This window comes from Aspergillus ochraceoroseus (genome assembly GCF_002846915.1).
Source record: "Aspergillus ochraceoroseus IBT 24754 chromosome Unknown P175scaffold_6, whole genome shotgun sequence".
In the NCBI taxonomy this organism is placed as follows: Eukaryota; Fungi; Ascomycota; class Eurotiomycetes; order Eurotiales; family Aspergillaceae; genus Aspergillus; species Aspergillus ochraceoroseus.
The window spans coordinates 1,169,705-1,181,176 of NW_024468481.1; the positions used below are offsets into that span (position 1 = coordinate 1,169,705).

The 11,472-nt window shown below is 49.2% G+C and overlaps 4 protein-coding genes across 4 annotated transcripts; 2 read left to right on the forward strand and 2 right to left on the reverse strand.

Annotated features, from left to right (window-relative positions):
- The first annotated feature begins 1,001 nt into the window (after window positions 1–1,001).
- On the forward strand, window positions 1,002–2,568 carry P175DRAFT_0502951 (polyamine acetyltransferase). Its single transcript, XM_040897514.1, has 3 exons — window positions 1,002–1,553; window positions 1,627–2,079; window positions 2,130–2,568. Exons 1-3 carry the CDS (start codon window positions 1,161–1,163, stop codon window positions 2,151–2,153), a joined length of 870 nt encoding a protein of 289 aa, XP_040750803.1. The 5' UTR covers window positions 1,002–1,160; the 3' UTR covers window positions 2,154–2,568.
- Window positions 2,569–2,721: 153 nt separating this feature from the next.
- Window positions 2,722–5,181, forward strand: P175DRAFT_0517687 (putative GTPase NOG1). The gene is made up of 5 exons (XM_040898995.1): window positions 2,722–2,823; window positions 2,911–3,019; window positions 3,091–3,192; window positions 3,275–4,971; window positions 5,033–5,181. Exons 1-5 carry the CDS (start codon window positions 2,803–2,805, stop codon window positions 5,072–5,074), a joined length of 1,971 nt encoding a protein of 656 aa, XP_040750804.1. The 5' UTR covers window positions 2,722–2,802; the 3' UTR covers window positions 5,075–5,181.
- Window positions 5,182–5,762: 581 nt separating this feature from the next.
- Window positions 5,763–8,005, reverse strand: P175DRAFT_0524989 (sugar porter family MFS transporter). Its single transcript, XM_040899399.1, has 4 exons — window positions 7,722–8,005; window positions 7,511–7,623; window positions 6,481–7,423; window positions 5,763–6,342 (listed from the first exon to the last, which is right to left on the reverse strand). Exons 1-4 carry the CDS (start codon window positions 7,927–7,929, stop codon window positions 5,921–5,923), a joined length of 1,686 nt encoding a protein of 561 aa, XP_040750805.1. The 5' UTR covers window positions 7,930–8,005; the 3' UTR covers window positions 5,763–5,920.
- Window positions 8,006–10,113: 2,108 nt separating this feature from the next.
- On the reverse strand, window positions 10,114–11,225 carry P175DRAFT_0533851 (ketoreductase; the record flags this gene model as incomplete). Its single annotated transcript, XM_040900084.1, has 2 exons — window positions 10,114–10,977; window positions 11,049–11,225. The coding sequence occupies 2 exons, from the start codon at window positions 11,223–11,225 to the stop codon at window positions 10,114–10,116; spliced, it is 1,041 nt and encodes a 346-aa protein (XP_040750806.1).
- Between the last annotated feature and the right edge of the window lie 247 nt (window positions 11,226–11,472).

Below are 11,472 nucleotides of genomic sequence, written 5' to 3' on the forward strand. Positions count from 1 at the left end.
ACCTCGATATGCAATGCAAACCCAATCAAAAGTTGAGACCTTTCAAGTCATTTGCCTGGAATATTGCTGATTATGCCGACAGTACAGATGTGTGCTCTTAACCTACCTAATTAACAACATCTCAACCTTCCCCAGTGCTGATTGGCAATGAGAGGAGAAGTCCATTAGTGCTTCTTCCCCATTCTACCACAAATGGAAAGGAAACGAGAATGCATGAATGCAGGCACTCTCTCTATCAATGGAAATATCGTGAGGTGACTTCTACTCATACACCTAGAGGTACGGGGTACTTAGGTAGGTACTACATAGATCCTCCATAGAGGGTAAAAGAAAGTCAGATATCTCTCTTTAAGGAAATTGTGAGATTGCAAGTTCGAGTCTTGCTCTGACCACTCGTTTTTTCCTGGCTCTATAACAAAACACACCAGTCAACTGCAGGAACCTGTAACGAACACATTTATTATTAGCTCCTTCGTTCTATAACAGGTATTCTTTCCCAGAGCAGAGACCAATACGATCACATGACTTGCAGTTCCCCCATAAATCCTGTCCAGGACTCCAGAGTCCAGCCCTTTCCCCCCAGAAGGAAACTAACAGCTTCAATAAAGAATAACCGATGAACTAGACAGGAATCCAACAATTGCCTTGTAAGATGCTTAGAGGTACGCGTAATGAGTGGGGGACAAGGTCAAGGAATGTCTGCCCCGCAATGCGGGAATGGAAAATTCGGGTTCTCTACCCAATCAATCTCTTATAAGAAACAGTTCATTTGCAGAATATGATCAGATCGAGACCAGGATTCTTATTATCTACTTCGTAGTATATGTATTAATACATATTGGATTCATCTGCAAGATCTGATCTGGGACCAAGGGAGTCTAATCCGACGCAGGGGTTTTATCTTATCGTGTGCATTGGTTAATTGAAGCGTGACCCCCCTTTCTCGACCATTCAGATTCTCCTCGGCCTCTTTTTTTTTTTTTTTTTTTTTACCTCCAGGCCAAAAATCCTCGGAGTTATCTACCGTTGTGACTCTGCAATCGCTTTCTTTCCCTTCCATCAACCTCCATTTCTTTACCTCAGATCCTCCATTTTATATATATCTCTCTAAATAACCCTCTGACATTCCGTTCCTCCTTGTTTTACTCCCCTTTCCGGCCATGTCGGATCAGTCAACCCACCACCAGTATTCCGAGCCCATTAATGGGTTCAAACCCTTATCTAACGCCGGCGGGTTTTCCCTACCTGCTTCTGAGCACGATCTCTCACGGTTGACTGAACATGCTGAGGCGATCATTGCGAATGGTCTGCCCTTAGAGGAGGTTGATGAGGACGACGAGGAGGAATATGAGGATGCCGATGAGGACTATGTCGCGGTGGATCATGACGATTTGAACGAATACCCTTACTGGTTCCGCCGCCCACCCGTGCATCACCCCTCGAAGTTGGACGATTTGCATCCCTTTGTACAAGTCTTGACGGAGTCGAATGTGGATGATTGTATTCTGGTCGAGGAGGCATTCCCCGAACACGAACGCTGCACCCGGGAGAAGGTATGTGTTTGATTCTACCTTGAGCACGTCTTCGCCAGAACCCAGGCTAATCCCCCCCCCAACCCCCTAATAGTTCACATATCGTCTTGGAAGATGTCCCGAACTTTGTCTCGGCCTGTTTACCCTTCCAATCATTGACGAGGGAGAGCCGAAACCTCGCCCGACTCTGGTGGGACATATTATTGCTACACGAACATCGACCCCCCATGTGACAGACAAGTCTATGGAACTTCCAGCGAATTGGAAGACTGAGCGCTTAACCGTGGTAGACGGACAGACCGTTGGCCATGACGAATACGGCTCTACGATTGCTATTCACTCGCTGGCGGTCTTGCGCGAACACCAAGGCAAACAAGTGGGCAGCACGCTGATGAAGGCCTATATTCAAAGAATCAGGGAAGCTATGATTGCGGATCGCATTGTCCTGATTGCCCACGATCATTTAGTGCCATATTATGAGTCATTCGGGTTCGAAAACCGAGGTCTCAGTAAGTGCCAGTTTGGTGGTGGAGGCTGGACTGATATGGTGAGTATCCTTGCTTGTATGGCGGAGCCGTTTTACTAATAAATGAATAGGTTTTGGAGTTCAATAGTGAATAAGCAGTCTGGACTTGTCTCTTTAAGGACCGGCATTCTTTCGTGAAAGTCGTCGTGGTTTCCCTTTCTTCTTCTTCTTCCTCTTCTTCTTCTTCTTCTTCTTTTTTTTTGCTTTTTCTTCTTTAATTTTCCTTTCATGTTTGACATGTTCTGTTTTCATTCCCATTCGTTGCATGTTCATGGATTATACTCTGGATTTGGTCTTACAGGGCGGGTTATAAACTTCAAAAGGAATGGAGTTCTGATGGGCGGGGCTACGAGGATACGATCTGCTATGATATGATGACCGGATTGGTTGGGTCAGGGCAGGCATCAGTTTTTATCATAGAAGCATTTCCGCCGGTAGCTAGGTAGTCAATATAGGTATATGGTATTCACATGAATTCCCTCGTGAATTTGTGAGGTTATTCAACTCGCCCAAAAGTACATCACCATTGTTGAAATCTCGGTTGCGGAAAATTACAAAATCCCCTCCTCCCCACATTCGGCCTCACCGCCCGCCAAAAATTCTGCCTTCGACCGCCCTCCTAAATAATTTTTTTTTTATCATAATCATCTTTGATTGTTTTCATCTCGCTCCATCCTCACGTCGGGTTACCTTTTGTTAGAGTCCTTTTTGTTATCGAGATAGACTCTCTTTTAGGTACCCATCATGAAGACTACATGGAAAGATGTGAGTTCCCTCTCTACGACAGCCAAAAAGCACTTCTTCTCGATTGAACCGTTGGCATGCTGATGTTGCTTTTCACCGCTTGATTAGATCCCTCCTGTGCCTTCAAGCCAGGAGTTCCTCGATATTGTCCTGAGTCGCACCCAGCGACAGCTTCCTACCCAGATTCGTGCTGGGTTTAAGATCAGCCGTATTCGAGGTATATACCGGTCTTGAGTACGAAAGAGTTGCATGGTCACTAACCCGAAAATTTTCTCTTCTACTCGATAGGCTTTTATACCCGCAAAGTTAAGTACACGCAAGAGACTTTCTGTGAGAAATTTCAGGCGATTCTCGATGGATTTCCTCGACTGCAGGATATTCATCCTTTCCGTAAGTGATTCCTTTTTTTTTTTCCCTTCCCTGCTAGCATTTGGGCGGTTTTTTTTGTGGAATCCATCTCACACCCGATTAGATAAGGATTTGATGAACACCCTGTACGATGCCGACCACTTCAGAATCGCCTTGGGTCAGGTCTCGACGGCTAAGCATCTGATTGAAACCGTGTCTCGCGACTATGTCCGTCTGATTAAATATGCGCAATCTCTGTTCCAGTGCAAACAGCTCAAGCGCGCTGCCCTGGGTCGCATGGCTACCATCTGTCGACGTCTCAAAGACCCTCTCGTTTATCTCGAACAAGTCAGACAGCATTTGGGCCGTCTTCCGTCCATCGATCCCAATACCCGAACCCTTCTCATCTGTGGGTACCCCAACGTCGGAAAGTCCAGCTTTTTGCGCAGCATCACCCGGGCCGACGTTGATGTTCAGCCTTATGCATTCACCACCAAGAGTTTGTTCGTTGGTCACTTCGACTACAAGTACCTGCGATTCCAGGCCATCGATACTCCCGGTATTCTGGATCACCCTCTGGAGGAGATGAACACGATTGAAATGCAATCCATTACCGCCATCGCACATTTGCGGTCCGCTGTGATGTATTTCATGGATTTGTCCGAACAGTGCGGATACTCCGTTTCCGACCAGATCAAGCTGTTCCACAGCATTCGGCCCTTGTTTGCGAACAAGATTGTCTTTGTTGTTGTGAACAAAATCGATGTCCGCCGCCCCGAAGACCTTGAACCCGAACTGCAGGAGGAGCTCCAAAAGATGCTCAAGACCGACGATGTGGAGCTGTTGCAGCTATCCTGCACCACCACGGAGGGCGTGACTGCCGTGAAGAACGCTGCTTGTGACAAGCTCCTAGCAGAGAGAGTGGCACAAAAGCTCAAATCTGGAACCAGCAGCTCCGGCACGCCTGGGGGTCGATTGGGAGACGTTCTTGCTCGCATTCACGTTGCCCAACCCATGGGCGGTGCGCAGCTTGAGACTTTCATCCCGGATGCCATCAAGGAACTCAGGAAGTACGACAAGAACGATCCAACCCGGAAGAAGCTGGAGCGGGATATCGAAGAGGAGAACGGTGGTGCTGGTGTCTACAACATCGATCTCAAGAAGACGTATACTCTTGCAGACGACGAATGGAAGCACGACAAGATCCCCGAAGTGTGGAACGGCAAGAATATTTACGACTATGTGGATGCGGATATCGAAGAGAAGCTTGCGGCTCTGGAGGAAGAGGAAGAGAAACTGGAGGCAGATGGCTATTACGATTCCGACGAGAGTGTGGAGGATGCAGAGGATGCAGATATCCGCATGAAGGCAGACCTGATCCGCGAGAAGCGTACCTTGATGCGCAACGAGGCGAAGCTGCGCAAGTCGCTCAAGAACCGTGCGGCCATCCCCCGCAGCGCCAAGTCCAAGAAGCTCTCCCATATGGAGCATGCTTTGGACGCCGCTGGCTACGATCCCGAGGCTGCCGTCTCGCGGGCCCGATCCCAGAGTCAAGTCCGCGGACGCACCAGCACCCGCAGCGAAGTCGACACTGGCGATGCTATGGAGATCGACGGTTCCGATCCTCGCCTGGCTATTGCCAAGGCCAAGAGCCGTGCTCGCAGCCAGGCGGCCACCAACCGTCTGGTGGACGGTGTGACCGACTCCACCGCGCGCTCCAAGGCCGAGCGTCTGGCCAAGCTGGGTCAGAAGAAGATGAACCGGATGGCCCGACAGGGAGAAGCCGATCGACACACAACCGCTTCTCTTCCCAAGCATTTGGTATGTTATATCTGTTTCACTTTCATACATATAAGCATTTCACGGTACTAACTGAGTTTAGTTCACGGGCAAACGCACCATTGGCAAAACCCAACGCCGTTAAAACGGCTCTTTTCCTGTGTCCATCAATCCGAAGTTTTTTTTTTTTTTTTTTTTTCTTTCTTTTTTTTCTTCCTAATATACTCCGTCTCGAGTCACGGTACATACTGGTCATGACCTAGGTGTCTAAAAAAAGGCGTTGGGTGGGGTTCTTGATTCTGTGATGATATCTTTCTGCACTATAAATACGTACTTAGAAATCGATGAGTACTTTATAATTGTTCAGTAGTAGTAGTAGTCTTTCAAGGGACGTCTTTTGTTCGCCCCCCCAGCATCTGCGTCTGATGAGGTTTGCTGGGGCTCGTGCAAAAGCAGCTGCAACAATGAGAGGGAAAACGACTGTTGCTTCCCGCATCTTATCCAGGATGGGAATTAACCAGTCCTCAAAACAGAATCGTAGGAGAGCGAGCAACTTGGCGTTTACCCTATCCAACCAGACAGACTATTACCGTGCTCCAGAGGTAATCCTTGAGGGGATATATAGGTACCTGTTCCAGATGGATGGATGACCTTTTTTTTTATCTTACTCATGTTTGTATAGTTAACTAGTTACTAGGTAGTGGATGTAATCAACCCAATGCATTGGAAAAATCAACTAAACCAACCCCACCCAAATGCAAGATATATATATATAAAGATATATATATATATACCTAGGTATGCATGCAAGATACTCAGTAACCCCCCCCCCCCTATTCTTTGTCCAAAAGCACAGACGCTAAACAATTATTATACACATGATGATGATGATGATAACAGAGTATCTGTCGACAATACTTCAGTAGTAGTAGTACTATGAGAACTGAACTGAATCATCAATCAAACCTTCAAAAAAAAAAAACAAAAAAAACTACTCCTGAATTTCAGTCGGCTCGCCATGCTCGGTCTCGCCGTGCTCGGCCTGGCCCTCCTGCTTCTTGCTATCGGGGCGAGCATGCAGATCCTCAAAGATGTTCTCGGGGGCCTCCCACGAGCTGCTCTTCCAGGGGATGACGTGCAGCACGTACATGGTGTCGACCTCCTCCAGGGTGCGGCCCTGGGTCTCGTTGACGAAGAAGAAGACCACGAGCACGGCGGCGAAGCAGCACGCGGCGAAGACGTATCCGTAGGCGAAGTCGATGGAGGACGAGATGAAGGGCGTGAAGAAGGAAATGAGGAAGTTCCAGGTCCAGTTGGAGGCCGTGGCGATTCCGATGCAGATGGCACGGTATCGGGCCGGGTAGAGTTCTCCGCAGATGGCCCAGACGATAGGACCCCATGTGGTAGCGAAGCCTTTTTGGGAGTTAGTGGATGTTATATATATATCTCTCTCTCCATATATATATATATATCTCTCTCTCTCTCTCTCTCTCTCTCTCTCTCTCTCTCCATATATGGATATATATTTTTAAAAAAGGGGAAGAGACTAACCAACAATGAAGAAGCAGGTGAATACAATCATAGCCGATCCTGCCTTGGGGGTCGCCTGCGGGTTGCTCAGGTCAAGGGCGAAATGACCAATAGAGGCCCAGATCATGAAGCAGATGAACATCCATGCCGCACCCACCATCAGACTCTTGCGGCGGCCAAAGTGCTCGACGACGTAAAGACCGGGCAGGGTCATTCCGAAGTTGACGGCGCCCAGGATGATCTGGGTGACGTAGCTGTTGTCCAGGCCGGTGGAGGTGAAGATGCTGTTGCCGTAGTAGAAAATGAAGTTGGCACCGGTCAGCTGTTGCAGGGACTGCAGAGCAATCCCCAGCAGAGTGCGGTAGAACATGCGGGGCCCCGTGAAGATTTCGTGCCACGAGGCGGTGCCCGCCGCCCGTTCCTCGTCCAGCTTGTCCTTCATCTCCTTCATCTCCTGGACGATGCAGCGGTGGTTGGGCCCCACGCCGTACAGCTTGCACATGACGTCGCGGGCCTCGTCGATGCGGCCCTGTCGGTAGGCGTAACGGGGGGACTCGGGGAGGAACAGGGTACCCAGACCCAGAATCAAGGGCCAGGCGAAACCAATTCCCATGGTGATTCTCCAAGAGGCAGTGGACGCAATGGACTCCGTGCCGAAGTTGATGAGGTAGGAGATGAAGATACCAAAGGCAACGAACAGCTGGAACGCGCTAACCATGGCACCGCGGACCTGACGCGGGGCCGATTCACTCTGGTACATGGGGACCACGCTGGACAGGGCCCCGACACCCAGCCCGGCCACCCAACGGCCCATGGCAACCTGGTACCACTTGTCGGTGGTAGCAATCTGCACGATGATCCCCACGATATGGATCAAGGACCAGAAGGAGATGGACAGCCTGCGGCCAATTCGATCCGAAATCGGAGCCGCAACTAGGGCACCGATCATGGTACCAATGGATAGCTAGAAGAGGGGGGGGGGTCAGTCAGTCAGGTCTGATATTGACCATGGCAACCAAGATGTGCCCGTGGGGAGTGTGTTGTAACCTACCAGACCGACAATCAGACCATTACGGACATTGCTAAAGACATACTCGCCGTTCGGTTGACGCTCGGCAAAGCGCATCTTAAAGTCATGCATTGTGGTGAAGCCGGCAATTTGTCCTGTACCGAGCAGCCGAGGCGGTTGGTTAGTGAGTGAGTGAGTGAGTGAGTGAGTGGACTGAAATGATTCCCTGGACGGAAAAGACCCTCGCACATACCGGTTGCGTAACCAAAGACGAACCCACCCATGGAGACGACAATGCCCAGAACAAACGACCGCCAGGTCAGATACTTCACGGGGCTGTCATCGAGGATGTCCTGATTCTTCTCGGCGGTGGAGTTGGTGCGGGCAGGAGTAGAGGCGTGGGAATCCTCATGCTCCTCCGCGCGAGGCTTGAAGAGGCCCTTGATGTTACCTACACCCATAATGACGATGCGGATGATGATACTCGGGAACTCATGAACTCCGGAGGTTGATAGAGAAAAGGAAAAAAAAAAAAAAAAGTCAGACCAAGAAGAAGCGGAAGAAGAGATATAAAAGAGGGTCGTGGCGGAGTAGGGGAGATGGAGACATAAATTAGACGGGGAAAGGCGAAATGCCCTCACACAACATCCGTTCGTCGTGCATCCCACGGAATGGGGAACCCAGGTTCTGTGAGGGAAAAACGGGGGCCCGGATCTAACAGGACCGATTCGAGGGGGGAGAAGAAGCCTGAAGGCCATGGAGGTGGAATGTTCGTTTTTTCGAGATTTTCCGGTGGAGAGAGAGAGTTGCCCCCTGGTTGTTGGGTATCCACTTTACTTTTTGGTATTATTCTTCTTCTTCTTATTATTTTATTTGGATTACAGGCAGATCTCCAGTGGACCAAAAGAATTTGCTGCCTTTTCCCAGCCATCCTGGAGAACCATCTAGATTGATCTTTCTCTCTTCGTTCTTTCTTTTCCCGCAATCTGGTGAACCGTGAAAGCGGGAGGTGGTAGAACAACTACATACATCATAATCCATCCCGAACCCGAGTTCTCTCTCGGCAGGCCGAAAAAAATCGGATGCCGAAATCATCCAAGGCAGAAACTCGGTGTGCCGATTCGGATAGTGGCAACTCTCGAGTTTCAGCGAAATCTCGCCGACAAGTGGGTCGAATGGCTCCACCAAGCAGAGTTTTTACGAGTCCGTAGAAGAAGTATACGTAGAATCACGTCCAAGCGATATCTCACGGCGAGAAGTCTAGGTAAATGTAGAGCAAATGAGCACATGGGGGATCTCTGCTTGCTGAATGAAAAATTATCCTGGAGAAGACAGAAGAAGAGCGAGCTGGAACAGGGGAAAGAGGGGTTATAGCGCTGTCCGTATAGAAGGGAGTTTCCTCCAGGACTTTGACCGAGCCGGAACTCTTCCGTGGACCAAATTGTTTTAGATTACGGTGGAAGAAAAAAAAAAAAAAAAAATCTTGGTATCAATCTTGCAAGGAGATTTTAACTTGGTCACTTGGCCTGGGTTCAAGGCTGTAAGGATCACTACACTACTAAGGTACTATTACACTACTACTACTACTAGTAATGTAATAGTACCTTAGTAGTAGTGTAGTATAGTAGTGTAAGAGTAATCCAAGGAAAACCTTCCCTGGCTTTACCCTACATAGTTATGCATAAGATACACAGGACTACGCAGAACCTTCCGGTTTTTTCCGGGTTCATACATGTACAATGCCTGAAAGACTTGGGAGAGAAGACTTATTCACAGGGTTAGGATGAATGGTGGAACCACACCTGCAGAGTTGCACACACACACACTCTCTCTCTCTCTGAGACAATATACTGTCCAACAATAATAACATGATTTTGCATCTCCTGATGAATACACCATTCGCATCCTCTGGAGGGTTATGCATGTTTCCGAATTCCTGAGGTAGTTTGCTGGTGATGCCGTCAGTCTACGGAGTAGATACATGGACTATTGAAGCAACTTGGCTGCTCTCGACGCGGTCCCCCATCCCGCCTTGCCTGAGAGATTGCATGATATGACACCTACTTCATGACCCGAGGTTCTTTGTGTTGCGTGGACGACTATAGTATCTGGTCTCGGGTGTCCTGTCATATGCAGATACACACTGAGACTATGATTCTAGAATTTTTTTTTTTTTTTCTAGAACATTCATTCAACCCAAGACAATTTCTAGATACGATCGATGGAAGAAATCTGGAGATTGACCCTCCTCCTCTTCTGGAATTTACCGTATTAGAATACCCTACCCTGGAAAGTCCCGCATAGAACCTGGATGTCAGTGATATAGATTCTAGATATATAGGTAAGCATCAACCCGGACGGAGACTAATCCTGGATCAAGTCCCAATTGCAGTTCCGACACTCCGGTCGACTCACTATAGGTATCTGGAGTTTAATACCTCATACGTAACTAGTTAACTAGTTAACTAACTAATTAAACTGATGTATAAGCTACTTGAGTAGAGCAAGAAAGAAAGGAATATAGGTTCATCCTGAACCGGAAAATAAAAATCATTAAGACTTCTGACCTAGGTAGATGTTTCCAGTCCCTTTCATCTTTTTTTTTTTTTTTTTTTTTTCTCCTCACTCAACCACATCAATCGGGTTTAGGTGCTCTTCTTTGCGTTCTCGCGCTCGGCCTTACGCAGCGCACGCTTCCGGATGGACTCGTGCATGGAGCCGTTCTGCCCAATGAAGAATTGGCTCATCGGCCCAACCACACAGGTAATAAAGTACGCCATCAGTCCGTGGCTCCAGTAAGGAGAGGAGCTGTACGCGTAGGTGGGAGAACCGCCGTTGCTGCCAATCTTCGAGAGCGTGGCCTGGACGAACGACCGGGGGTTGGGGATCAAAGCGCTGGTCTTGCGAACCTTGGACATGGCAGACGTGATGAGATAGGCCTGCACCAGCTCGACGGTAATTCCGTATCGCTGCAGCTCCGAGCCCAGGGAGCTCGACCACTGTTGGAGGAACGCCTTGCTGCCGGAGTAGGTGGCGAGGAGAGGGGTGGGAGTAAGACCGCCGAAGGAGCCCATCGTGAGGATCAGGCCTCGCTTGCGCTGGATCATGCCAGGGACGATGATCTGCGTGGTCCGGAGTGTCCCCATGCAGTTGATGGTGATGATGTCAGCCATCTCGTCCGCGGGAGTCTGGGCGAAGGGGGTAGGGATGCTGTGGCTCTTTCCAACGTTGTTGACCAGGATAGCGACGTCCAGCTCGTCCACCAGCGCCTTGAGCTTCTCGAAGTCGTGATCCTCGTTGCGGGCGTAATCCATCGCCAGCATCCGAGTCTGCACGGACGGGTACTGGGAGGTGATTTCATCGGTGAGGGCAGTCAGTTTCGAAGCCGTCCGAGAAACGAGCACGACGTTGTAACCAGCGCGGGCGATCTGAAGCGCGAATTCCTTGCCCAGGCCATCCGAGGCACCGGTGATCACAGCCCAGCTACCCTTGGGGCCGAAAGAGCGGAGCTAGAGACGAGGTGAGGTCAGTTCAATACCAACCATCATGTAGAGAAGAGACCTTGGGATTATCAACGTACCGACTTTCCGGGAAGAATGAACAAGCTCAAGAGGACTCTAGTAAAGGTCCAAACCCTGGACAGGATAAACCAGCTTCCGGCCGCAAGAAGCACAGATGCGCCGACCGTCTGCCATCCTGGAGTGAAGTTGAACTCCAATTTTGACAGACAGGAGGGGATATCCGTAAAAAATTCCATGGCTAATAGTGATGCAATCCAGGGGAGAGAGCGAGGTTCAGTGGGACAGAAAATGAAGACGACCCCAGAGGACGAGAGCCGTAGCTATAGCCAAATCATAATAAATTATATTTTACCTAGGCTGTTCCAGGCATCATCATCACAATCACAGGATTTGTTGCCGGATGACTAAGGCGTTTGCTCCGCACCATTCCCAACAAGACAATTCAACCTTCCTTCAAGTTCAACATCATTCTGGCTTACAGAG